The 25594-nt window shown below is 43.0% G+C and overlaps 2 protein-coding genes across 2 annotated transcripts in view; both read right to left on the reverse strand.

Moving 5' to 3' along the window:
* Positions 1-10108, reverse strand: part of LOC126176653 (gamma-aminobutyric acid receptor alpha-like) — a 308835-nt gene extending 298727 nt beyond the window's left edge. Inside the window, exon 1 of the mRNA XM_049923811.1 lies at positions 10002-10108. The gene's annotated coding sequence lies outside the window, so the exon portion shown is untranslated. The remainder of the gene's footprint in view (positions 1-10001) is intronic.
* On the reverse strand, positions 9985-16557 carry LOC126176654 (piggyBac transposable element-derived protein 3-like). The gene is made up of 3 exons (XM_049923812.1): positions 16257-16557; positions 15126-16165; positions 9985-10114 (listed from the first exon to the last, which is right to left on the reverse strand). Exons 1-3 carry the CDS (start codon positions 16518-16520, stop codon positions 9985-9987), a joined length of 1434 nt encoding a protein of 477 aa, XP_049779769.1. The 5' UTR covers positions 16521-16557.
* Between the last annotated feature and the right edge of the window lie 9037 nt (positions 16558-25594).

Consider the following 25594-nt stretch of genomic DNA (forward strand, 5'->3'; position numbering starts at 1 on the left):
CCAGACACACTCACAACAATCATCACAAATCACAGACACGAAAAACTACAGAAAAATCACACACACACTTTCACAGGGGAGTAAAAGCCTAAAGGCTACAGACTCCCCCTCACACTTCCCCAAAGAGGGAAAAGCAAAAGATGAGAGCAGCAGTCGAGGAGCAGTCTCAGGTCGCACCTGATGAAGGCCACGAGCTACGTGACCGAAATATCGTGCAAGTACGACGCTGATATCCGGCAGAACACCCGACAACCCAAGATGTCAACATCTGAAATAGTTTGTTTCTTAAGGTGTCTGTAGTCACAACAAAATCTATGTCGTTTCGTACCGTCGGGAGACTTCTTTGGAATAATTACAATATTTGAATTGTAAGGCGATTCAGAATATTTTATAATTCCATCTTTTAGATGCTGTTCTAAAAATTCATCTAGTGCTGGCTGTAAGTGATGCGGAACTCTATAAGGCTTCCTATAAACTAGGGGGCTATTTCCTGTTGGGATCCAATGCTGTGTGATATCTGTTGCTGGCAGTGGACCTTCAGCATTAAAAAAATCTTGGAACTCAACTAAAACTGCTTCTATCGTGTCTCTATCATTTCCTTTCAAATGCTCAATCTTCTGGCGTAATGCGGTTTTATAGGCGTCTGGTTTCTGACCATCAGTAATATCTGACCAAATGAAATCTTCTTCTTCAAAAGTACTGACTGTAGCTACTAATATTCCCTTTTGTAACTCTTTGTTCTCCACTCCGAAATTGTCAATATATTCCGGTGCTTTTCTTTCCCCCCTCAACGTCTCGAGCCCGTACAACACGTCTACGTACAAAACAACGAGATACATTTAATTCCTCATTTTCCTCTAATGGCTCTATTAGACACAGTGAATCTATAGGTACCTCAGGGTCAACGGTCATCCAGAAACGTTTTCCTGAGCCAAATGGTATCTTATCCCGCGAATCAACCACGCAGTGTAAATGATTTCGCCTTCCGGTTGGGGAAATCTTGCGGCAGTGGGCCCTTTGCAGCGGTGCCACCTAGCTGAAACACTATTCCGCTAAAGCTCTACAGTTTTCTGTCTGAGGTTGGTTTTAGAGTGATGTTTACTCAGGAAATCCAGCCCTAGGATCGCGTCGTACCCGTCAGTTACCTTTGTTACCACTTCTATATCTTCTTGAAATTGTACACCGTGAATATAGAAAAACAATGATGTACATCCAATGACTTCACTGTACCTCCTCCTATTCTACTCAGTCTATACCCTGGAGAGTCATATTTCTTTTCTCCAATGCATTCATTACTCACTAGTGATACGTTTGCGCCTGGATCCACCAGTATCCTTGCCTCTTTATCCTGTATGGTAGCAGATAACCAGCGTTCCGCCTTCACGTTCGCCTTAATGGCATGGAATTTTATTGGGAACGCCTGGCGGTGGATCCGACATTCCCGTATGAGTTTAACTGATTTCTATTTCCAAAAACTTTCTTAGACCTGCATTCCATGAATGTGTGACCTATTCTTTCACAATTAATGCATTGAGGTTGTCTGCAGTTTTTTGCTATATGTCCCTGTCGATCGCACCTAAAACATCGTACTCCTGCTGAAAATATATTTCGCTTCTCCTTGTCTCTGGTGGGAATGACTATTTCTTCGAAAGCCGTCACCACAGATACAGCTTCCGCTAAATTTTTAGGAAACTCTGCCCTGACACGGCGGGACGTTTCAGGAGGTGACCCACGTAAAAATGTATCCAGAGCTCTGCCTCTTGTAAAATAACTTTATTTGCTTCATCACTAGCTGTCAACTGATAGGTGTTAATATTAACTTTTATAATCCTATTTACAAAGCTTTCTAACGACTCGTTTTGCCTCTGAGTGATAGTGTTTAATTTTTCGCTATAAAATCTACAGCTATTCTGTTTTTGAAACCGTTTAAGTAGTCCTTTCTTCAATTCCTCAAATGTTAGAGCATTCCGTAATTCTTCATGGTATAATACGTGTGCTTTAGCCTCTCCTATCAATCTTAACTTTGTCATTTGTAAGAGCTGTTCATCTGACCATGATCCTAACTTTGCAGCTGCTACTATATCATCAATAAAGGCTGTTATGTCCTAGCCAGGTTCACCTGAAAAAGGAGTTACCAAGGCTACTGCTGAGGAATCTAGGGTGGGAGAGATTGAACCAGTTTGCCTAACCATGCACAACTGTTTAAATAATGCATTATTCTCATTTTTAAGCTGTGCTATTTGACTAACTAAGCTCTGAATAGCTTCCTCAGTAGAATTCGCTTTTGGTGCTGACTCTGACATTGTACGATTTCGTGTCATCATTTTACGAACTATTAGATACACAGTCTTACTACACTGAATTAAAAATATGATTAAATATTTTCGACAAACTCTTAAAATTATGAGAGAATATACACTTCTAAATAAAGACAATATTACAACTGCTATGCAAACCTTTATCCTTTCACACATTGAAGAATACTAACTGGGGACCCTTAGTGACTGTCATTCACACCTGAAATTGAGCCAAGGTTTTTTTTCTCTGACACCAAATGTGAATGGATATCCTCTTTTGATGCTAGTCAATTGTCAGGATGAGCATTACTGCAAACGGCTTTTAATTCTAAAGCATTATGTCATGGTGAAAAACATTAAACAAATTACTTTTTCTCTCTTAAAAACATGTGGTCAGGGTGGGTTCTTCCTTGGCTCGAGTATGAGGTAGAATGAAACAGCATTTTTACATAAGGTAACTTTTATTGAAAGATTTGTACAGTGGTTTCCTTAATGGATTGTTCTGGCTCGGAGAGCGGCAGCTGTGTCGTTTCCGAAGCCTTCTGCTGCATGGGCGGCGGAATCTGATTACTCCAGGCAGTGTGTATCTCATGTCGCTATTTCGCCCAGATGACTGTAGACGCGCATCATGAGGTGGCCCGTTTAATTATTGAGAATGAAGTCGTGAAACGGGTGGTGATACGTTGGATGTGACGTCCCAGTGTTTCTCTTTTCTAAGCGGCCTCGTGTGTCAGTGTTGTGCGTCGGCCAGTGGAGCGGCGCGGCGGGGAAAGGCCAGTGTCCTGGACTCAAACAATGGACTCCAGCTTGCCAGTCTTTGGCTGCCACACCTTCATCACCAGCTCACAGGTGACTGCTGATGTGAGGCCATCCCCTTGCCATCCTCACGAGTCACCTGGGTACGTAAAAATCAGTCTTCAAATACATTCTAACTTCTGTCTTCAGGCGGCAAGGCTGCTACTTGCTATTCCATTACAGCAGCGGACTTGGTGCTTCTGTGTACAATGTAGTCTCTTCCTGCATGATGGTCTTCAGCACCGACTGGAGCTGAACTCGAACCGAAACTGAACTGAAAACTCCTACTGTCAGGCCCACTGTGTCTACATATTTATTTACTTCAGTTCACTGTCATTGCCTCTTCTGTCACGTTGAAAAGCTTCTCGAAGTATCTTATTAACGTTGGTTATTGGCTCTTGGAATGTAGGCGAGGGCCTTTGATCACATGTGACAGTTGAGAAACACGTGAGCCGGTCTGGCGATGCCGTCACGCCTGAATTGACAGCTTCTGCTTATGTGGGGAGGTCGATGTCTTCTGTTGAATGTGCTGACATGTAAGCGCCGGCCGTTGCCACTGCTGCTCTGCCTGCTGTTTGCCAGTGTGCAATTCTTCCAAACTAAACTAAGTTTTTCATTTATTTTCTAATTTATAGTTCATTTTGATTTCACTAATTTATTTGCCTATCTAAAGTACCACTCCACACCTGATACATTTCTGCATTCTCTGGTGAGCTATAAAATATTACCAGTAGAAGACAAAAATAGATGACAACAAATTAGCAGCTGAATGCAATAGCACACGATAACAGGAAATAAGCAGGTGAAGGTGATGAAGATTACCGGATAAAAGACACAAATCTAGACAGTAAGAATTTCTTGGGTGAAATGAAAAGGCAACACAGCAAGAATTTAGGACTTTAAGGTAATAACGCTACATTCTAAGACGTTAACAGATGAATGAGACCAAAACAGGCGAAAGAAATTAACAGGTGAAGGTAGTAAAACCTTTTGTTAATGAATCATCTGGTGAAGTTATTAATGCTACATGTAGAGAAATTCTTTTGTGAAGATATGGAGGCTTGATAACAAGATCTTTGGACGCAATGGTAATTGCGATAGATTATGGACCATTAGTATATGAAGGTGAAAATGTTAGATGAGAATAAATTAACAGGTGAAAGTAGTAAGACGTTTCAAAAAAAATCCTCTGCTCAACTTAATAATGGTACATTACAAGAAATTATACTTCGCGACATCCTTGATGGCCTCTCGGCCAACGATGCACAGCAGACAGCTGCGCAGCTGGCCAATGAGTGCTCATTCGGTTTCCGCGCCTCGTGTTGTCTGAAGCTCCGTCATATTGCAGAGTTCTACCGTGTTTTACGTGCGGAAACGTGCGGTTGGCCGATTTATGTTGTATACTGGGTCTTCTCTGAGTTTTGTCGTACTGGCTGAAACACCTAAACGTCGCCAAATGTTTCACAAAGAGGCGAGAGACCTTATTTTTAGCATATACTCTCTTCAAGCGTGAGGCAGTTTCAGGCGAGCCGACCTGCGAGGTTGCCAAGGTGCAGGAACGCACTGCAGCCGCCTGTGGCGATATTGGTGTACGAACTGTCAGGCGAGTTATACAGGAGGCGAAGCTGTTAGAGGAGGCAGTTGGCAATGTCGTGTTTCGGTCTCCAGGGAATAAAAATAGCGTTCCAAAGAGGGTAACAGGAATCGACGAATTCGATCAAAAGGATTTCGAATTTTATGAAAGAGGCGAGTTCCCCATAGTAGCGAAATTGTGCACTGTTATGCACGAAGCTACAGGGTTTAATGTAAGTGCAAGATCAAAGCAAAGAATGTTGAAGAACATCGGATTTAAATACGTAAAGTCCAATGTTGGGCCCAAATTTTTAATGGAGCGTAATGGTATTGCTGCTGCTAGGATTACGTTTCTGAGAAAAATGCATGACATCAGATCAAAAGGAACGTCAACTGTCTATTACTTGGATGAGACTTGGGTAAATCAAAACCATACTAGAAATTTTATTTGGCAAACAACAGATGGACAAGGCGGTTTGAAACTTCCATACTAGAAATTTTATTTGGCAAACAACAGATGGACAAGGCGGTTTGAAAGTTCCAGTGGGAAAAGGAGGGCGTCTTATAATATATCACGCTGGTTCTGCTGCTAACGGGTTTGTGCCTGAAAGTAAACTTATTTTCAAATCGAAAACCACATCTCACTACCATACCGAAATGAATGGAGAAACATTTCGGGAATGGTTTCAGAATCAGCTGTTGCTTTATTTTCATCCAGACTCTGTCATTGTTATGGACAATGCAAGCTATCACTCTGTTCTTCTCAACAGGCCTCCCACTACAGGCACAAGGAAAAGTGATATTGTTTCTTGGTTGCGAAATAGTAATGTAGCGGACAGTGAAACATAAACAAGAGCAGAGCTTTTGGAACTGGTGAAGATGTCAAAGACCAGCGTTAAAAACTACGAAATTGACTCCATAGCTGAGAAACATGGACACAGAGTGATACGAGTAGCTCCTTATCACAGCCATTATAACCCCATTGAACTGGTGTGGGCATAGGTGAAGAAATACGTTGCAGACAAAAGCATTACATTTAAAGTAGCCGACACTGAAAGACTCACCCATGAAGCATTAGAGAAAATCACCGTTGCTCATTGGGAAGCTTGCGTTCGTCACACTGACACACTGCAAGAAGAAGATTACCAAAATGAAGTTGTCACAGAGGAAATAATGCATTCGTTAATCGTCAGTCTAGCTCCCACATCTAGCCACTCCAGTTCTGAAGGCAGCGACAATGAAAGATCTGCGTAAAAAGGTACGTGAATGGAACGTAAACTTACTCTGTAATTATCATGAACATTTACTTTCTTCTCAAGCTGTCTGTGCCGTAGAAAGTAGTTCAGTGGAATATCTATTCTGTACTGACAATTCTTTTTTACTTCGTTTTTTTTCTTTAAATTAAACGCCTTTTCATGCTGCAATCTGTTTTATTAATCCAGACGCGTTTAGAATTTTATTTTAAGGCATCATCGGTGGATATCATCTGATGTAGTACACTGTAGCTATTATATGCCGTCATTGTAGATTTGAAAACAGTTTACGCCGTTATTTTTGCATAAATAAATTATTACTTACGATTTAATGCAAAAATAAGGGGGTGAACTGTTCTTATATCTACAATGACGGCATATAGCCACAGTGCACTATTTCAGATGATATCCACTGGTAATGCCTTAAAATAAAATGTGGAACGCGTCTGGATTAATCAAACAGATTTCAGGTAGAAAAGGCGTTTACTTCAAAAACCATTATTCATATACTTGCTGCGGTTAATGGCCATTCAAACAAATTTTTTTATCTTACTTCTCTCTCTGTCTACGATACAACGTAGAATTAAATGCTGTTCGTCCTGGGGACGGGGGGGAGGGGGGGGGTATTTTATATTTGATTTGATTCTTTCGTCTTTTTATTTATAAAGCAAGAGGAATGGAAGGCATAATCTTTCTGTAAGGTGCAATTTATCAGAGAATCCATTCTGCAGTGGGAGAGTATGTATCACTATTTCGTAATGTAGTTATGACTGTGAAAGTTTCAATAGACATTCCATTCTGTTACGTGTGTGTCGCTGTCCATTTAATAAATTTATCACGGAACGGGGAGTAGAGCACCATGAACCTGACAGTAGCGAGACAGGTCAAACATCGGCTAAAGCAGCTGTCCGTAGCACAGCTGCCGTCAGTTCGCACAGCGCCGAGTTGACAAAACGCAGCACTTCTTGTAAGCTGCGCGGCGCGGCCACAGGCCATTAACACTGTCGCGGACTGTAGTGGATGAAAATGCGAAGTATACATAGTAAGGAATCACTAGGTTAAATGACATGGCTAGTTGATAATAATTTACGAGGTTAAAGTGATGACGTTGAATGATAAGATATTAGCAGGTGAAAGATTGAAAGCCTAGATAATACGAGGGTTGTTTTTCAAGTAAGGGCCGTTCGCGCGTATAGTCCCGTAGTTCGCGCAGACGCCGCAACAAGCCACCGCGCCACTTGCCGGCATTCTTCCCGTTCACACTGATGTAAGTTGCAGCTCTGTAGCTGACGTGTACGCATCGCTGTGCTACTTTATAATGTTTACGATTATTGAATCGCCCACCGCGTGTGAGATACGGTCAGTGATACGTTTTTTGACCGCGAGAAGCCTATCAGCTGCAGAAATTCATCGTCAGTTAACAGAAGTTTATGGCTTGAATGCAATGAGTGAAGGTAAAGTGCGTCAGTGGGTTAGAGAGTTTAAAAATGGCCGTCAAAACGTCCATGACGAAGAACGCTCAGGCCGGCCCTCTGTGATCACTGATGATTTGGTGGCTGCAGTCGAAACAAAGATTGGTGAGGACAGAAGATTCACGATTTCCACTCTTTCTTTGGAATTTCCACACCTTTCACGATCGGTTTTGTACAAAACTGTGTCTGAAAACCTAAACTTTAAGAAACTGTGTTCTCGGTGGGTACACAGACTCTTCACAGAGGACCACAAAGGGAAGAGATTTGCCACTTCATTGGACTTTTTGATTCGTTACGAGGAAGAAGGGGATGGCATGTTGAGTCAAATTGTCACTGGAGATGAAACATGGGTATCCCATATCACTCCCGAAAGCAAGCGACAATCGATGGCATGGCGACAAAAAAATGGCTCAAATGTCTCTGAGCACTATGCGACTTAACTTCTAAGCTCATCAGTCACCTAGAACTTAGAACTAATTAAACCTAACTAACCTAAGGATGCTGCAATGAAAAATGGCAAAGCAGTAGGTACAGATACAATACCGGGAGAAATACTAAAATGCTTGAACCACAATGGAATAAGAGAAATATTGAGGTTATGTAATAAAATATATGACAGTGGTGAATGGCCTGAGGACTTTTTGACAACAGTAATGATTCCATTACCGAAAAAACAAGGAACCAAGAAATGCAGCGAGCACAGGACTATCAGCCTCATTTCATATGTAGCCAATGTGATGTTAAGAATAATTAATAAAAGACTTGAAAATGTAATGGAGGAGAATTTCGGAGAGGAGCAGTTTGGCTTTAGACGGAATACGGGCACCAGAGATGCAATAGGGCTCCTACGAATCTTGGGAGAAAGGTTTATTGAAAAAGGAAGAGACCTATATATGTGCTTCGTCGATTTAGAAAAGGCATTTGACAATGTGGTTTGGGACAAGCTGGCGACTATTATGAGGGAAAAGAGAGTGGACTGGAAAACCAGAAGACTTATAAACTCATTATACCTTAATCAAAAAGTTTCAGTTAAAGTGAGAGGAGAAAGTACAAACTGGATCAGACTAGGGAAAGGAGTAAGACAAGGATGCTGTTTATCACCTACTCTTTTCAACCTGTACTTGGAAAATATGATTGACCAATGCTCATTAGATGACAAAGGAGTAGAAATTGGAGGAAGAAGAGTAGGATGCTTGAGATTTGCTGATGACATGGTCCTTCTAGCCACAGGGGAAAAAGAATTACAGGATTTGGTGGACACCATTGCAACTAACGGAAAAAAATATGGAATGAAAATTAACACAAATAAAACAAAAGTATTGGCAATAGGAGGAAATAAGGAAATAAAAATTGTGCTGAATGGAGAAACACTAGAACAAGTGCTAGATTTTAAGTATCTTGGAAGCAGGATAGACACCAACTGGAAGTGCACCACAGAAATTAAAACAAGGATAGCAATGGCAAAAGAGGCGTTTTATAAGAAAAGGAGAATCTTCTGCAGCGGTCTGGACAGAGAACTCAGAAAGAGACTCATAAAATGTCTTGTATGGAGTGTTCTTCTATATGGCGCTGAAACATGGACTATGAGGAAAAAAGACAGAGAAAGGCTGGAGGTTTTTGAGATCTGGACATGGCAGAAGATGGAAAGAATAAGTTGGATGGACAGAGTAAAAAATGAAGAGGTACTGAGAAGAGTGGGAGAGAAAAGGCAGTTACTAGATGTAATAAAGAAAAGAAAAAGAAATTGGATTGGGCATATATTAAGAAAGAATGACGGACTGATAAAAACAGTTTTAGAAGGTTATGTAGAAGGGAAAAGGAAGCGAGGAGGGAAGAGATTCCAGATACTGGATGACATGCTGGACGGTACAACATACAGCAGCCTTAAGAAGGAAGCAATGGATCGCAGAAAATGGAGAGGCAAAGGACCTGCTAATATAGCAGATAACTGATGATGATGAACCTAAGGACATCACACACATCCATGCCCGAGGCAGGATTCGAACCTGCGACCGTAGCGGTCATGCGGTACTTTATGCCACGAGGAACGACAATCAACTCAGATGCCTACTGTGGAACTCTAAAGAAGCTCCGCAGAGCAATTCAAAACAAAAGGCGCGGCATGCTGAGAAAAGGAGTTTTGCTCCTGTGCGATAACGCTAGGCCTCACACCTCTCAAAAGACTCGGGATTTGATTGATTCTTTTGGCTGGGAAGTTTTGGACCATGCACCATACAGCCCCGACCTTGCTCCTAGCGATTTTCACCTTTTCCGGTACCTGAAACTCCATCTTGGCGGGCAGCGCTTCAATGACGACGATGAAGTGAAAGCGGCCGTGAACTTTTGGCTGTCGGAGCAGGCGGCCGAATTCCTTGAAGAGGGAATTAAAAACTTAGTTGTACGATATGACAAGTACTTAAATAAACAAGGCAACTACGTAGAAAAATAGGTAAAAGTGTGTAGAATCAGATAATAAAAGTTTTTTTACAAAAGTATTTGTATCTTTTTTTAAAAATAAAAACGGCCCTTACTTAAAAAACAACCCTCGTAAGATAGCGGGAGAAGAAGATAGCGTGGCTAGGTGGTAAGAAGTCATCAGGTGAGGCACTCACCGCCGAAGTCTGGCCGAACGCTGTTGTCGTACCCGCTGAGCAGGTTGTCCAGCAGCTCCGAGATGTTGCGGTGGTTGTTCCACTGCGCGCCGGCGGACCTCGCCAGCTCCTGCCTGCAACAGAGGGCATAACGGTCCTGCTCACACGTGCACTCTGACGTCACACGTTGTACAACGTAATTGCAAGCATAAGCTGCTCAGTTGTAAATTCAGCGCAGGGTTATATACCGTTTGTCCCTCCCATGAGACGTCAGGCATGTTTTCTCTGATCTTAGCTCACTCAGTGTGCAGCTGGAGTCAACCCTAGGAAATATCACTCATCACGTCTTTCATGCGATGTCTACAGTCAAAGGGAAAGCGTCATTTCGATTTCTATTAGAAAGAAAACATTTTTAAAGGGGAATTTTACACGCCCTTTGGATATAACGGTCCCCAAATTGTGTGATATTCTGTTTGTTCTAACAGGGACAGCAACGCAAGTACAACTTGCCCGTCTTATGCACGTCTCTGCTCCACGCTGCCTGCTACCCCCACCGTCCGGGGTGACCGAGCGTTTCTAGGCAGTACAGTCTGGAACCGCGCGACCGCTACGGTGGCTGGTTCGAATCCTGCCTCGGGCATGGATGTGTGTGATGTCCATAGGTTAGTTAGGTTTAGGTAGTTCTAAGGTCTAGGGCACTGATGACCTCAGAAGTTAAGTCTCAGAGTGCTCAGAACCATTTGAACCAATCTGCTACCGCCACACTGCAGCGCTGGTCAGTCACTACAGGAGTACTGGTTATTCTTCGTGTTGTACCGCCCTTGTTAATGCTGAAGCCCTATCTATAAAACAAAATATCGGGTTAGACTAATAGTGAAAGCGGATCGGTATGTGCACATCACGGTCATTTCCTGGGAGCTTGACATATAGTGTGGATGTGCTTACGACATCGTTCACGGGAAGTTTTCCTGTCAGTGGGTGCCTAAGCAGTTCGATGACATTATAAAGGGCAAGCAAATGATATCTTCCTTACGGTACTCCGAGGAGAGTTAAGGTTTGTGGGACCGCATTGTTCCTGACAATGATGCTTGGATACTGCATTTCATGCCGGAATTCAAGCAGCAGAGCATGTTGTAGAAACATCCAGATTCATGTGTGACAAAAAAACTCCGTTCAGCGCCGTCTGTTGGGAAAGTGATGTTAGCGACCACTCCTGCTGCATTTCATGCCACAAGATGCAACAACAAATGCCGACTGTTATTGTCCCACACTCTCAGGTCTGAGGGCTGCCGTCACGCGAAGGCCCTGAATGATTCTCGATATGAACGTGATTCTGCTCCACCACAATGCGAGACCACAGGTGGCAATCAGAACTGCTGGAAAGTTCCGGGCATTTCACTGGACCGCTGAAAATGTTCGTGGCAGGAGAGCTATTCACATGTAACGACGAAGCCAAGACAACATACCGACAATGGTTGCATAGTCAGCTGGACGAATTCTACCGGAGGGGCATCACAAATTTAGTGCTGCGATGATACAAATGTGTGAACCGGTGTGGAGACTATGTGGAAAAATAGTGTAATGTACGCAGAATAAGATGTAGCTGATATTTGTCATCACCTGTATGATTCTTACAATAGCTAATAAAAAATAGAGGAAAAGACTTTCTGACTTTCCCTTGCAGTTCTAAAGTCCTTCCTGTGTTAGAAATGTGGAAATTTGTCCCATTTAGGGTTAAGGGTCGTAGGGATTCCCGATATTTCTCGCTAATGAGTCTGACTGGTCAACTAGTAGCTCTTGAGTTTTGAATGGATTTAAGTACATCTTGCGCCGATTTTGATAGTGCACACTGGCCAGTATGCAGGTACTGGACAGGTCTGTTCAGGTTTATTGATTTTGTACTTACAGAGGATAAAAAATGTAGGCTTTCAATGGCAATAAAAGCGTTTTTGAAAAAGAGAAATTTGTTAACATCGAGTATAGATTTAAGTGTCAGGAAGTCATTTTAAAAGTATTTCTATGGAGCGTAGCCATGTATGGATGTGAAACATGGATGATAAATAGTTTAGACAAGAAGAGAGTAGAAGCTTTCAAAATGTGGTGCTAAAGAAGAATGCTGAAGATTAGATGGGTATATTACGTAACTAATGAGGAGGTACTGAATAGAATTGGGGAAAAGAGGAATTTGTGGTACAACTTGACTATAAGAAGGGATCGGTTGGTAAGACACATTCTGAGGCATCAAGGGATCACCAGTTTAGTGTTGGAAGGGTAAAAATCGTAGAGGGAGACCAGGAGGTGCATACACTAAGCAGATTCAGGATGTAGGTTGCAGTAGGTACTTGTAGATGAAGAAGCTTGCACAGGATAGAGTAGCATGGAGAGCTGCATCAAACCAGTCTCTGGACTGAAGACCACAACACAATACACACAGATGCAACTGGAGATCATCAGACTACATGTGGTATTTGCAGAAGGTCAAGACTGATGAAACATCATCTATATATAGTGAAAAGAGTGTAGGACCGAATAACTGGCCCTTGGGGACGCCTGACACTAGCGCCTCCAATGTGACCTAATGTGCCGGACATGACGCACTGCTGGGGAGAAGTCAGCTATGAGCGAGAGAAATTTAGGCTCTAAGTACACCAAGTAGCACGTCGAAGTCGACAATGTCAGAGGCTTTTGCTGAAGTGTAAGAAGCTCATGATAGTCGCCTCTTGTGCATCTATGGCAAGCTTCAGGTAATCTGTTACTTTCATTAGGGCGTATATTGTACTGCGATGTTTACTGAAACCAGATTGGTGTACTCTATTGTAGGTTTTTGTAGTTAGCTAGTTTGTTATCTTGTGTTGAACCACGAATTCTATATTTTACAATGATCTGATAGTTACAAAACATAGCTTTACGTTTCACGTAATGCGTTCGGTCAAAATTTTATCCCAGGGACTGCGAGGCACATTTTCAGTTGTCATTTGAGGGACGAATGATCAGATGAATTATCAGTAGGTCGCCCTGCAGAATATACCACAACAGTCCGTCGGCATATACCGTCCGACGTGGTTGGGTGATCTTTACGGTAAATTGCATCTTCGAATTATCCCCACAGAAATCTCTAAAGATGAGTCAAACTGTGGACCAGATAGGCCGTTTCACTGTGGCATTCCGTCCTATACAATGATTAGGAAATTTCTCATTCCCTATTTTCTCTACAACAAGAGTAAGCTGGAGAGCTACCATGTTGGAACCACAAACACTGTCGTTTATCCAGTAGCAGCCAGTTTGAAAGAGACGGTAGAATGTACGTAAGAAAGGATGATCACATATTTGAATGGAACACGCCTGGAATAAAGTAAAGTCAAATTTCCTACGATGACTATAATTAGGTGCGAAACGTTCAAAGTGTCTATTAACGATGCGCTTCCATTCTCTCCCATTTTTATGACACTGGAAATGACTGCGGTGGTACTAATTTAGCTTCGCTGTGTCTCCATTAAATAACTGTAACCTAAAGTTGGGTCTCCTTCTTCAGAAATAATAACGTACGTCTGGAGACTTACCCTTATTAAAAGTTCAGCTAGTTCTAGCGAAGCAGTTATCGACAAGAAGCAAAGCCGCAACAGAAAAATACCGGCTCTAAGAAATGGCAGTAGTTTTCAGAATGAATTACTCAAGCTTCGACAGAAGATGTTCCATCCAGTGTTAAAGGTAACTCCTTGACTTTACCTTTTCCGCATAATCTGTATGTGAATTGTATTAATGTAGAACACTCCTCACAGTAACGCCTCCTATGTTTATGGATGTACCGTGGAGTTTCCTCTTTTTCGTAATCACGCAACGATCGTGAGCATCTATGGAAAGTTACTGAATCATGGTGAAACATTTCTCTTCACAGAACTTGGAGCTCAGAAGATTTCCTGCTCTGTAAAGCAGGATAGGCAGCGATCTGTGGCACACCTGAGGACAGAGTACGATGCCGGTGCAGACGCAAGTGTTTCAGAGCACGCAGTTCAGAACACACTGTTCGACATGGGCCTCCACAGCAGACGTCCCGTACGTGTTCCCATGTTGACTCAACTTCGGCGTTAACCCTTTCTTTACCGAATTTCGAAGTTTTGAGAAAAAAAAAATATCTGCATTCGTTTTTACACTTGTTTAGGTGCATAAATGTAAAATATGATATAATCTTTTTTTTAATAAGTTTTATTTCAAAAAATTTTTAATGTTGCTTTTAAGCAACAGTGGTTCTTACAGGTAGTGACATCATAGAAACAAAATTCAATAAACATGGGTTCATGTAAGGAAAATATTGGTTTATACATCACATTTTATAGCTTAGAAGTCTATGCACAGCATTTTTATTATTGACAATGTGGTGATGACTTATTTTCCTTCGAGTAATTAACAAATTCAGCTCTGTGTATTAGTAAAAATTTGAAATTTTTGCACTGCAAACATTTCACTGTTTTACTTTCACGTATCTCATCAGACATCAGTGTGTGTTGTATCTTTGCCTTATGAAGTTATTATATTCCATGAAAGATGTGGAAACACTTCTTATTTACTGTGAGACACAGATGCACTTTACACTTGGTGCAAAAAATTTGTGTAGTAGACTTAATGCAAACTTTACATCGACCTTTCTTCTCTACCATATCTGCAAAGTGTTCGAACCCATCAAAACGCACATCCATAACTGGAGCTGCACTTACAGTCCTTTTTGCTGCGGGAGTCCTTGTCAACATTTCAGAACTTGGTCTTCCTCTCTTCTTTTTGGAACCCGATTTCCCCGCAAGCAGAAGACTTGCAGCAATATTAGCTTGGAACTGCAGGAGTGACATCTTTGAGGTTTTGCCACGTTGGACCATATGACGACGGTGGAGTAGCCATCCATTGACAACTGCTACAGACAAACACCAGTACACAATGCGCATATACCACTTCCGTGACCTCAAGTTGATACGGTATAGTTCTATCAACATGTCAGCAAGGTCCACGCCCCCCATATGTTTGTTGTACTTTTCCACTATGTAAGGTCTAGGTACATCAATGAATTTCTTTTCAGATGCAGAATAGCGTCTACATGTTGCCAATGGCTCAACACAAGCGTATGTTGACACGAAATTTATGCATTTTCTGTCAAACCAGCGTACTAAAGCTACATTGTTTGTTGTCTCCACTCTCCAGTCACAGGAGCCACGACCAGTTTTCTTGAGCTCCGCTTCAGTTTTCAAGGGACATTTTCCCATCCTGTCTGTCCTGATAGTGCCACAGAATTCAATCCCCCTTTCTTTCAGGGCAATTGCTAATGGTATAGAAGAAAACCAACTATCAGCAAACACTTTGAAATGCTGTTTCTCTGGCAATGTTTCCGTCAATGCCAAAACAATATCCCCAGACAAACCTAATCCTCTATCACTGCAGGTGTTTTTGCCAACATAAATTTCAAAATCATACATCATGCCTGAAGCACCAGCTCTCGTGAAAGATTTGTAGCCCCACTTGTGAGGCTTATTTCTTACGTATTGTTTCAAACCGCTTCTACCCTTGAATGGTATTATCTGTTCATCAACAGCTTGGTATTCTTCTGGAGGGAGTATCTTCAATGATGACTGCAATGCAGATAAAAGTGGGCGAATCTTGAAGAGTTTGTCACGATTACTATTAGCTTCAGGCAAGTCTTGATTATTGACAACATGAAAATACCGCAGTAGCTGGAAGAAGCGAGTTCTGCTCATCACATCAGCTATTGGTGAATACCTACACTCATTCGACCAGTATAAATGAATGGAAGGCATTTTGATTATGCCCATGTGCAGTAAAATACCAACAAACTGCTCCATTTCATTTTTGCTCGTCTGCAAAGAAACTGAATCTTTCTGCCAAGCATAGATATTGGATTGCTCAGCAATGAGTTCAAATACGTCATCATTCATAAATATTTTAAAATATTGCGAAGGTGTCATTTCCTCTACTGGTGGTGGTGGAAGTGATCCTTTCCATTCTGTGTCTTGTACCACAAAACCACTTTTTCTAAATTTATAATCACTACGCTTACATCTATGTTTTACTTGCTGCTGCTGCTCCTGCTCACGTGTAAATGGTGCTCCTTCATTTGTATTGTTGTCGATTGCATCTGATTTTGGCTGAGAATCAATAACTTTACCACTCCTGACTGCATCAGCCTGAAATTTAAAGACATTGACGTCTAAAATACGTAATTATACTTATATTATGTACTTTCTCAATATTGTTACTTCTGTTAGTGGTCCCTACCTTCGGAAATTCATATTCTGTCTCTTGCTCCTCTCTAATTGCCGAAATTTCAGCTCCATCCTCCTTTTCCACCATCTGAATGAAATTCATGACAGCTGCTTCGGAAATAGCTTGAGAACTTTCATCAATTTCGATAGTTTCATCTTTATCTTCGTCCCCAACATCTGATATATCCCCATCAGGGACATCAATGTATGCATTGAACTCATTATCGGGTAAATTCATAATATATTCTAGGTCAGCATCAGTCAAAAAGCCAGACATAGTGACGCAATATTTCAAAAGTGTCTAGAGTGTGATTTTATACCTGCAAAGCAAAATTTCAAACACCTACATCAATAGATTTGTAAAGCGAGGCATTATATTACGGAATTTCCACTCAATTCCACTGTTGCTTTGAAGCAACATAAGGTTTTTTGCAGTTTATCTTATCTGGAAATCATTATGCAAGTCAAATGTATGATGTACTTATGCAGGAAGGATTGTCACAACACACGATACTTATTTGACTGTTAACGAAAGTGCAAAACTTACGTATTTTACATGTTTTTTATCATCAATTCTTCACAATGAAGACTCCAGCAACTAGTCACGCTCAACAATTGTTTCCTTCTTCCCGCGCGTTAGTTCCTGCCATCTGTTGTCAGGAGCAGTAACTACTGGCATGGAGCTTCAAGTAAACAGTGGCAAAGAGTAGTTAAAATCGGTTTGATGCAAAATACATCTATGGAAAGACGATGTTTCTTATAAGCTACGCTGGTAAAGAAAGGGTTAATTGCAATTATTTTGGCAACGGAATCATTGATACTGAACCGTAGATCAATGGAACGTGTCACCTGGTCGGATACATTCGACTGTTTATCAATAGAAAGATGTCGTTCTGTCAGATGAGTCACTTTTCGTGTTACACCAAGTCGATGGTCGTGTCCAGATACGTGGCATCCAGGCGAAAGTCTGTTAGTAACATCACCCACTCCACTGACGCCGGCTGTGGGGCCAGTTTGAAGCTATGGAGGACATTAATCTGGGCTTCCTTGGGGCTTGCGGCAGTAATCGAGGGCACAACGACAGATGTGGAATACGTGAACATTATTGTGGCCCAGTAGTACCTCTTCGTTCTTGATGTTTCTCAACAACGATGGCATCTTTCGGCAGGATATCTGTACGTGTGGACTGTACAGATTCTTGACATAGTGGTCCGAGGTGTATGTCAGTGAATGTCTTGACCCCAAGAGTCACCAGATATGACCCGGAGGAACGCATCTGAGGCGCAATCGGGCACCACCTCCAAGCCCACAAACCACCGGTTCCTAATTTGCGGGAATGCCGTGATCAGTGTGTAAACAACCAGTGATACATACCTCGGGAAACGTGGCAAGGACTTGAAGAATCCCTGCTACATAGAGGTGTAAAAGTGCTGCTGTGCAGAACTGGGCTTTTTTTTTTGTCATCAGTCTACTGACTGGTTTGATGCGGCCCGCCACGAATTCCTTTCCTGTGCTAACCTCTTCATCTCAGAGTAGCAATTGCAACCTACGTCCTCAATTATTTGCTTAACGTATTCCAATCCCTGTCTTCGTCTACAGTTTTTACCCTCCACAGCTCCCTCTAGTACCATGGAAGCCATTCCCTCATGTCTTAACAGATGTCCTATCATCGTGTCCCTTCTCTTTATCTATTGTGTCGGCAGAAGAGCCAACACCGTGTTGCTAGAGGAGGCCGAAATGCACGCCTTTAAGCTCACGCAGGCTGGCGTGAGGTCTGGAAAATGACAATGTAATTAATATAGCCAATAAGGTACGTTGCTGCTGGAATACTTTAATCCATAATTGGTGTACATCTCTCTTGACTGTACGTGCTTCACAATCTCAATATTAACTGGTAATGGCGCCTTGCTAGGTCTTAGCAAATTACGTAGCTGAAGGCTATGCTAACTATCGGCAAATGACAGCGTAGTTGTCAGTGTAGGATCGCTAGCAAAGTCGGCTGTACAACTGGGGCGAGTGCTAGGAAGTGTCTCTAGACCTGCTGTGTGGCGGCGCTCGGTCTGCAATCACTGACAGTGGCGACACGCGGGTCCGTCGTATACTAGCGGACCGCGGCAGATTTAAAGGCTACCACCCAGCAAGTGTGGTGTCTGGCGGTGACACCACATTATCAGTGTTTTCCACACATTCCTTTCCTCCCCGATTCTGCGTAGAACCTCTTCATTCCTTACCTTATCAGTCCACCTAATTTTCAACACTCGTCTATAGCACCACATCTCAAATGCTTCGATACTCTTCTGTTCCGGTTTTCCCATAGTCCATGTTTCACTACCATACAATGCTGTAGTCCAGACGTACATCCTCAGAAATTTCTTCCTCAAATTAAGGCCGGTATTTGATATTAGTAGACTTCTCTTGGCGAGAAATGCCATTTTGCCATAGCGAGTCTGTTTTTGATGTCCTCCTTGCTCCGTCCGTCATTGGTTATTTTCCTGCCTAGGTAGCAGAATTCCTTAATTGTCTTCGTGACCATCAATCCTGATGTTAAGTTTCTCGCTGATCTCATTTGTACTATTTCTCATTACCTTCGTCTTTCTCCGATTTACTCTCAAACCATACTGTGGCTGGTTCAAATGGCTCTGAGCACTATGGGACTTAACAGCTGTGGTCACCAGTCCCCGAGAACTTAGAACTACTTAAACCTAACTAACCTAAGGACATCACACAAATCCATGCCCGAGGCAGGATTCGAACCTGCGACCGTAGCAGTCGCGCGGTTCCGGACTGCGCGCCTAGAACCGCGAGACCACCGCAAACCATACTCTGTACTCATTAGACTGTTCATTCCGTTCAGCAGATCATTTAATTCTTCTTCACTTTCACTCAGGATAGCAATGTCATCAGCGAATCGTATCATTGATATCCTTTCACCTTGTATTTTAATTCCACTCCTGAACCTTCCTTTTATTTCCATCATTGCGTCTTCGATGTACAGATTGAAGAGTAGGGGCGAAAGGCTACAGCCTTGTCTTACACCCTTCTTAATACGAGCACTTCGTTCTTGATTGTCCACTCTTATTATTCCCTCTTGGTTGTTGTACATATTGTATATGACCCGTCTCTCCCTATAGCTTACCCCTACTTTTTTCAGAATCTCGAACAGCTTGCACCATTTTACATTGTCGAAAGCTTTTTCCAGGTCGACAAATCCTATGAAAGTGTCTTGATTTTTCTTTGGCCTTGCTTCCTTTATTAGCCGTAACGTCAGAATTGCCTATCTCGTCCCTTTACTTTTCCTAAAGCCAAACTGATCGTCACCTAGCGCATTCTCAATTTTCTTTTCCATTCTTCTGTATATTATCCTTGTAAGCAGCTTCAATGCATGAGCTGTTAAGCTGATTGTGCGATAATTCTCGCACTTGTCAGCTCTTGCCGTCTACGGAATTGTGTGGATGATGCTTTTCCGAAAGTCAGATGGTATACCGCCAGACTCATACAGGGTGTTTCAAATATGATCGGTATATTTGAAACGGCAATAAAAACTAAACGAGCAGCGATAGAAATACACCGTTTGTTGCAATATGCTTGGGACAACAGTACATTTTCAGGCAGACAAACTTTCGAAATTACAGTAGTTACAATTTTCAACAACAGATGGCGCTGCCCTCTGGGAAACTCTATAGTACGATATTTTCCACATATCCACCATGCGTAGCAATAATATGGCGTAGTCTCTGAATGAAATTACCCGAAACCTTTGACAACGTGTCTGGCGGAATGGCTTCACATGCAGATGAGATGTACTGCTTCAGCTGTTCAATTGCTTCTGGATTCTGGCGGTACATCTGGTCTTTCAAGTGTCCCCACAGAAAGAAGTCACAGGGGTTCATGTCTGGCGAATAGGGAGGCCAATCCACGCCGCCTCCTGTATGTTTCGGATAGCCCAAAGCAATCACACGATCATCGAAATATTCATTCAGGAAATTAAAGACGTCGGCCGTGCGATGTGGCCGGGCTCCATCTTGCATAAACCACGAGGTGTTCGCAGTGTCGTCTAAGGCAGTTTGTACCGCCACAAATTCACGAAGAATGTCCAGATAGCGTGATGCAGTAATCGTTTCGGATCTGAAAAATGGGCCAATGATTCCTTTGGACGAAATGGCGGCCCAGATCAGTACTTTTTGAGGATGCAGGGACGATGGGACTGCAACATGGGGCTTTTCGGTTCCCCATATGCGCCAGTTCTGTTTATTGACGAAGCCGTCCAGGTAAAAATAAGCTTCGTCAGTAAACCAAATGCTGCCCACATGCATATCGCAGTCATCAATCCTGGGCACTATATCGTTACCGAATGTCTCTCGTGCAGCAATGGTAGCAGCGCTGAGGGGTTGCCGCGTTTGAATTTTGTATGGATAGAGGTGTAAACTCTGGCGCATGAGACGATACGTGGACGTTGGCGTCATTTGGACCGCAGCTGCAACACGGCGAACGGAAACCCGAGGCCGCTGTTGGATCACCTGCTGCACTAGCTGCGCGTTGCCCTCTGTGGTTGCTGTACGCGGTCGACCAACCTTTCCAGCACGTTCATCCGTCACGTTCCCAGTCCGTTGAAATTTTTCAAACAGATCCTTTATTGTATCGCTTTTCGGTCCTTTGGTTACATTAAACCTCTGTTGAAAACTTCGTCTTGTTGAAACAACACTGTGTTCTAGGCGGTGGAATTCCAACACCAGAAAAATCCTCTGTTCTATGGAATAAACCATGTTGTCTACAGCACACTTGCACGTTGTGAACAGCACACGCTTACAGCAGAAAGACGACGTACAGAATGGCGCACTCACAGACGGCGTTGTCTTCTATATCTTTCACATCACTTGCAGCGCCATCTGTTGTTGAAAATTGTAACTACTGTAATTTCGAAAGTTTGTCCGCCTGAAAATGTACTGTTGTCCCAAGCATATTGCAACAAACGGTGTATTTCTATCGCTGCTCGTTTAGTTTTTATTGCCGTTTCAAATATACCGGTCATTTTTGAAACACCCTGTATATTCTACACACCAACGTGAATAGTCGTTTTGTTGCCACTTCCCCCAATGATTTTAGAAATTCTGATGGAATGTTATCTATCCCTTCTGCCTTATTTGACCGTAAGTCCTCCTTGGCTCTTTTAAATTCCGATTCTAATACTGGATCCCCTATCTCTTCTAAATCGACTCCTGTTTCTTCTTCTATCACATCAGACAGATCTTCACCTTCATAGAGGCATTCAATGTATTCTTTCCACCTATCTGCTCTCTACTCAGCATTTAACAGTGGAATTCCTGTTGTACTCTTAATGTTACCACTGTTGCTTTTAATGTCACCAAAGGTTGTTTTGACTATCCTGTATGCTGAGTCTGTCCTTCCGACAATCATACCTTTTTCGATGTCTTCACATTTTTCCTGCAGCAGCACTCGACCCGTATCTGAGATACAAAGTTGTCACGTGCTGTGAAAGAATGGCAGCTGTCTCACAGGCTGACAGAAATGGAATCATGTGGAAAGTGCGAATCAGTCAGTAACGGTGAACGTAGAAACTGGGTAGCAAAGTTGTCTCGTCGCATTTTCGTCAGGCAGCAGCGGAATAAGTACGCGAGAGCGATGGAACTGTCCGATGCGAAACTTGCGGCGAAGCTCTGTGGCAGGATGGGCTGTCAGGAACGATCCAGCGACCAGCGGGCGGGCGGGTCGGAAAGAAGTTGCGGGCGCAGCGGGCCGCGGCAGGTCGGGGGCTCGGCGATCACAGGAAGTGCGGGGCGAAGTTGTCGACGCCAGCACAGCGGCGGGCGTGGCGCTGCTGCTCGCGTTTGAAGTTCGCGGGGGGATCACGGTACAGTAGTAAGAGGGGCGAAGTCTGTCAGATGGTCTGTAGGCGGTTCTTCCACCCCTCTCGATTTCGAAGAAGTAATATATTCCTTCCGTCTTGGTACGGTGAATACTCGGCTCTGTTGCACAGCGAACTTGTGGCGGAAATATGCGTTTTCGTATTTAGGTGACTCGTATCGACAAGTAGTATAGAAAGAATCCACGACAGGTGATGTAACACTTGAAATTGAGCAAGCAGCAATTCACGGAAAAGGATCGATAAATAAGTACCGACGATGACGAAAATCAAAGTGACTTAAAAACCTGCCTAAGCAGTCAGCATCAACAAGGAAACTGTGGAGCCATGGAAGACGGTGTACGTGTGTAAACGGTGACCTAATGAGAATAATATGACTAACCGAGATGGGCAAAAGTGACTGAGGTACTTACGGGAACAAGGCTATGATCTGAAAGTCCTGTCTGCCCACGTATCGGGTAGTTCACAGGTGAAGAATGTGAATTATGAAATAAATTTAAGACACGTCACCAGCTTGAATGTAGCCATATAGTGCACTTCGTCAGAAGTATTGTAGTAAACGATACACGCTGAAGCGCATAATAAACTGGTGTAGGCATGTGTGTTATACGACGCTACGTTCGCGCAACGCCTATAAAAGACAACAAGTGTCTGGCGCAGTTGTTTGATTGCTTATTTCTGCTACAACGGCAGGTTACCAAGATTTAAGTGAGTCTGAACGTGTTGTTATAGTCGCCGTACGAACGATGGTACACAGCATCTCCAAGGTAGCGATGAAGTGGGCATTATCTCGTACGACCATTTCACGAGTGTGCCGTGAACATCAAAACTCCGACATCGCTGTGGCTGGAAAATGATTCTGCAAGAACGGGACCGACGACAACTAAAGAGAATCGTTCAACGTGACAGAAGTGCAACCCTTCCGCAAACTGCTGCAGAATTCAATGGCGGGCCATCAACAAGTGTCAGCGTGAGAACAATTCAACAAAACACTATCGATATGGGCTTTCGAAGCCGAAGGCCCACTCGTGTGCTGTAGATGGAATCACGACACTAAGCTCTACGCCTCGCCTGGGCCTATCAACACCGATATTGGACTGTCGATTATTGGAAACATGTTGCCTGGTCGGACGAGTCTCGTTTCAAATTGTATCGAGCGGATGGACGTGTACGGGTATGGAGACAACCTCATGAATCCGTCAACCCTGCATATCAGCAGGAGTGCTCAAGCTGGAAGAGGCTCTGTAATGGTGTTGAACGTGTGCAATTGGAGCGATATGGGACCCCTAATACGTCTAGGTACGACTCTGACAGATGGCACGTATGTATGCATCCTTTCTGATGTCAACTGCGCATTCCGACGGACTTGGGCAATTCCAGCAGGACAGCGAAACACCCCACACGACCATAAATGCTACATAGTGGCTCCAGGAACAATCTTCTGAGTTTAAACACTTCGTCTCGCCACCGAACTCCCCAGACGTGAGCATTATTCAGCATATCTGGGATGTCTTAGCAATGTGCTGCTCAGAAGGGATCTCCACACCCCTCGTACTCTAACGGATTTATGGACAGCCGTGCAGGAGCCATGGTGTCAGTTCCCTCAAGGCACTACTTCAGACATTAGTCGAATATATGCCACGACGTGTTGCGGCACTTCCGCGGGCCCGTAGGGGCCCTATACGATATTAGACAGTTTACCGGTTTCTTTGGCTCTTCAGTGTATTATCATTAAGGTTATTCCTGCTTTAACAACCAGTATCACATAACGTGCTGAAGAACTTGCGATTACTATGTGTGTGTGTGTGTGTGTGTGTGTGTGTGTGTGTGTGTGTGTGTGTCTGTGTTTGTGTGTGTGCGTGCATGTGTTGTGTGGTGTGGTATGTGGCGAATGTGTGGGCGTGCATATGTGTCTGTAACGGGGTCAGAGTGTGAGAGAGAGCGAGAGAATGAGGTCTTTGCACTATCGAAGGCCGATATACGTTGGAAATTTTTACAATAAATTTGCAGCCCGGAGTTCGAAGCCGGCGCTGCACATTTTAAGGTAAACTAGCAGTGGTACAAGTCACCATCCGCGCTGCCCTGTATGGTAGGCTATGGGGTATGTACAGTCGTGGACAAAACGAGCGAGACCCATCGCCTTTTCGTTATGCTGATCCGCACGGCTTTTGAGTCTGCTGCACAGCATAACAGGCAAGGCGCCGAAGTACTACCAACATACCACGCACAGGCGTGAAATTGACAAACTATCTGAACTTTTTTAGACTGTTTTCAATAATTTGTAAGACTATATTAATGATGAATAGTGTGTTAAATGCAACACGTAAATATAAGACAGAACTGAAAGAAGTAACTCTAATTGGTATGAACTGTACCACAAAAATGAATTTCAACTTATCGAGATAACATAACTGTTTCAGTAAGACAAAGAACCCCAGATCGTTACGAATTAGCAAAATATTATCCGTATTCGGCCGCGAAACGGTCTGTGTCAACGTTCAGACCAGTCATACTGGATTACCGTTGCTGACCTACCATGAAAATGTGCTAATTTAGCAAAGCGTGAAGATTCATAACGATATTCAGTTAAAAATCATCAGTGCCATGCTTAAGTCAATTCCGTTACTGACAGAAGCGGAAAAAGTAGGCAGTAACATGTATGAAATTCTACAAGAGTATCATATTGACATCCACAGGGCGCCAGTACAGAATGAAGGTAGCGATAAAACGTTTTGGGGGCGCGAGGATTTCTTAAAATTGCTTTACTGATATTCTACCTGCCTCCATCGAGATTAGAACCGAAAACAAACCAGACCTTCCTTTCACTACGTAGCAGACAGCCCAGGCAAACAGCCCTCTATTATTACCCCAGACATGAATAAGCCGGCAATCTCGCAATGAGAATGGCAAATTTATCTGCAGTTTCTGTTGCATAGAGCTTTCTGGACTCAAAAGCATGAATTTTCTTCCTTTATGTCACCGCTTATGTGACAATCATTCGGGATGTTTATCGAAATAACAAAATACTGTTATTAGAGAGTAAATTTAGTAGGATAATTCTGCACCACCCCATGAAATAAACGGCTACATAGCTGCCAAACGTATTCTACACTGTTTCGAATTCTCCACTAGACTCGCCACAGCCAGAAAACGTTCATTAGCCGAAGTGTTTCTTAAGCTAGCTAGCAATGGGAATGTTCGCACTTCCAAAACGCGATGGCATTAATACTGGGATGTGAATTACCACGTGTATAGGCAAATGGATTCTATTTGCATTCTTGTAAACGTGATTTGGATCGAGAGCGTAGCTACTATTAATATGCTGATGTATCGACTGCAACTAGAACATTTCGAATAAAGAGTAGGGGGTGTTATTTATGCGGCCCTCATCTTCAGTAGCTGTCGTAGCTGTTTTCGTTGTTAGGATTTCGTCACCTAAACCGGTAAAAACGGAACCCTACTAGCCTCAC

The sequence above is a fragment of the Schistocerca cancellata genome, chromosome 3 (assembly GCF_023864275.1).
Source record: "Schistocerca cancellata isolate TAMUIC-IGC-003103 chromosome 3, iqSchCanc2.1, whole genome shotgun sequence".
Classification (NCBI taxonomy): domain Eukaryota; kingdom Metazoa; phylum Arthropoda; class Insecta; order Orthoptera; family Acrididae; genus Schistocerca; species Schistocerca cancellata.

Coding starts and splice junctions, on each gene's coding strand:
- LOC126176654 (XM_049923812.1), bottom strand. CDS start 16,520: ATGTCTGGCTTTTTGACTGATGCTGACCTAGAATATATTATGAATTTA. Junction 16,166..16,256: donor CAGAATATGAATTTCCGAAG/GTAGGGACCACT, acceptor TTTAAATTTCAG/GCTGATGCAGTCAGGAGTGG. Junction 10,115..15,125: donor AATGTAGCTTTAGTACGCTG/GTTTGACAGAAA, acceptor CCTCTGTTGCAG/GCAGGAGCTGGCGAGGTCCG.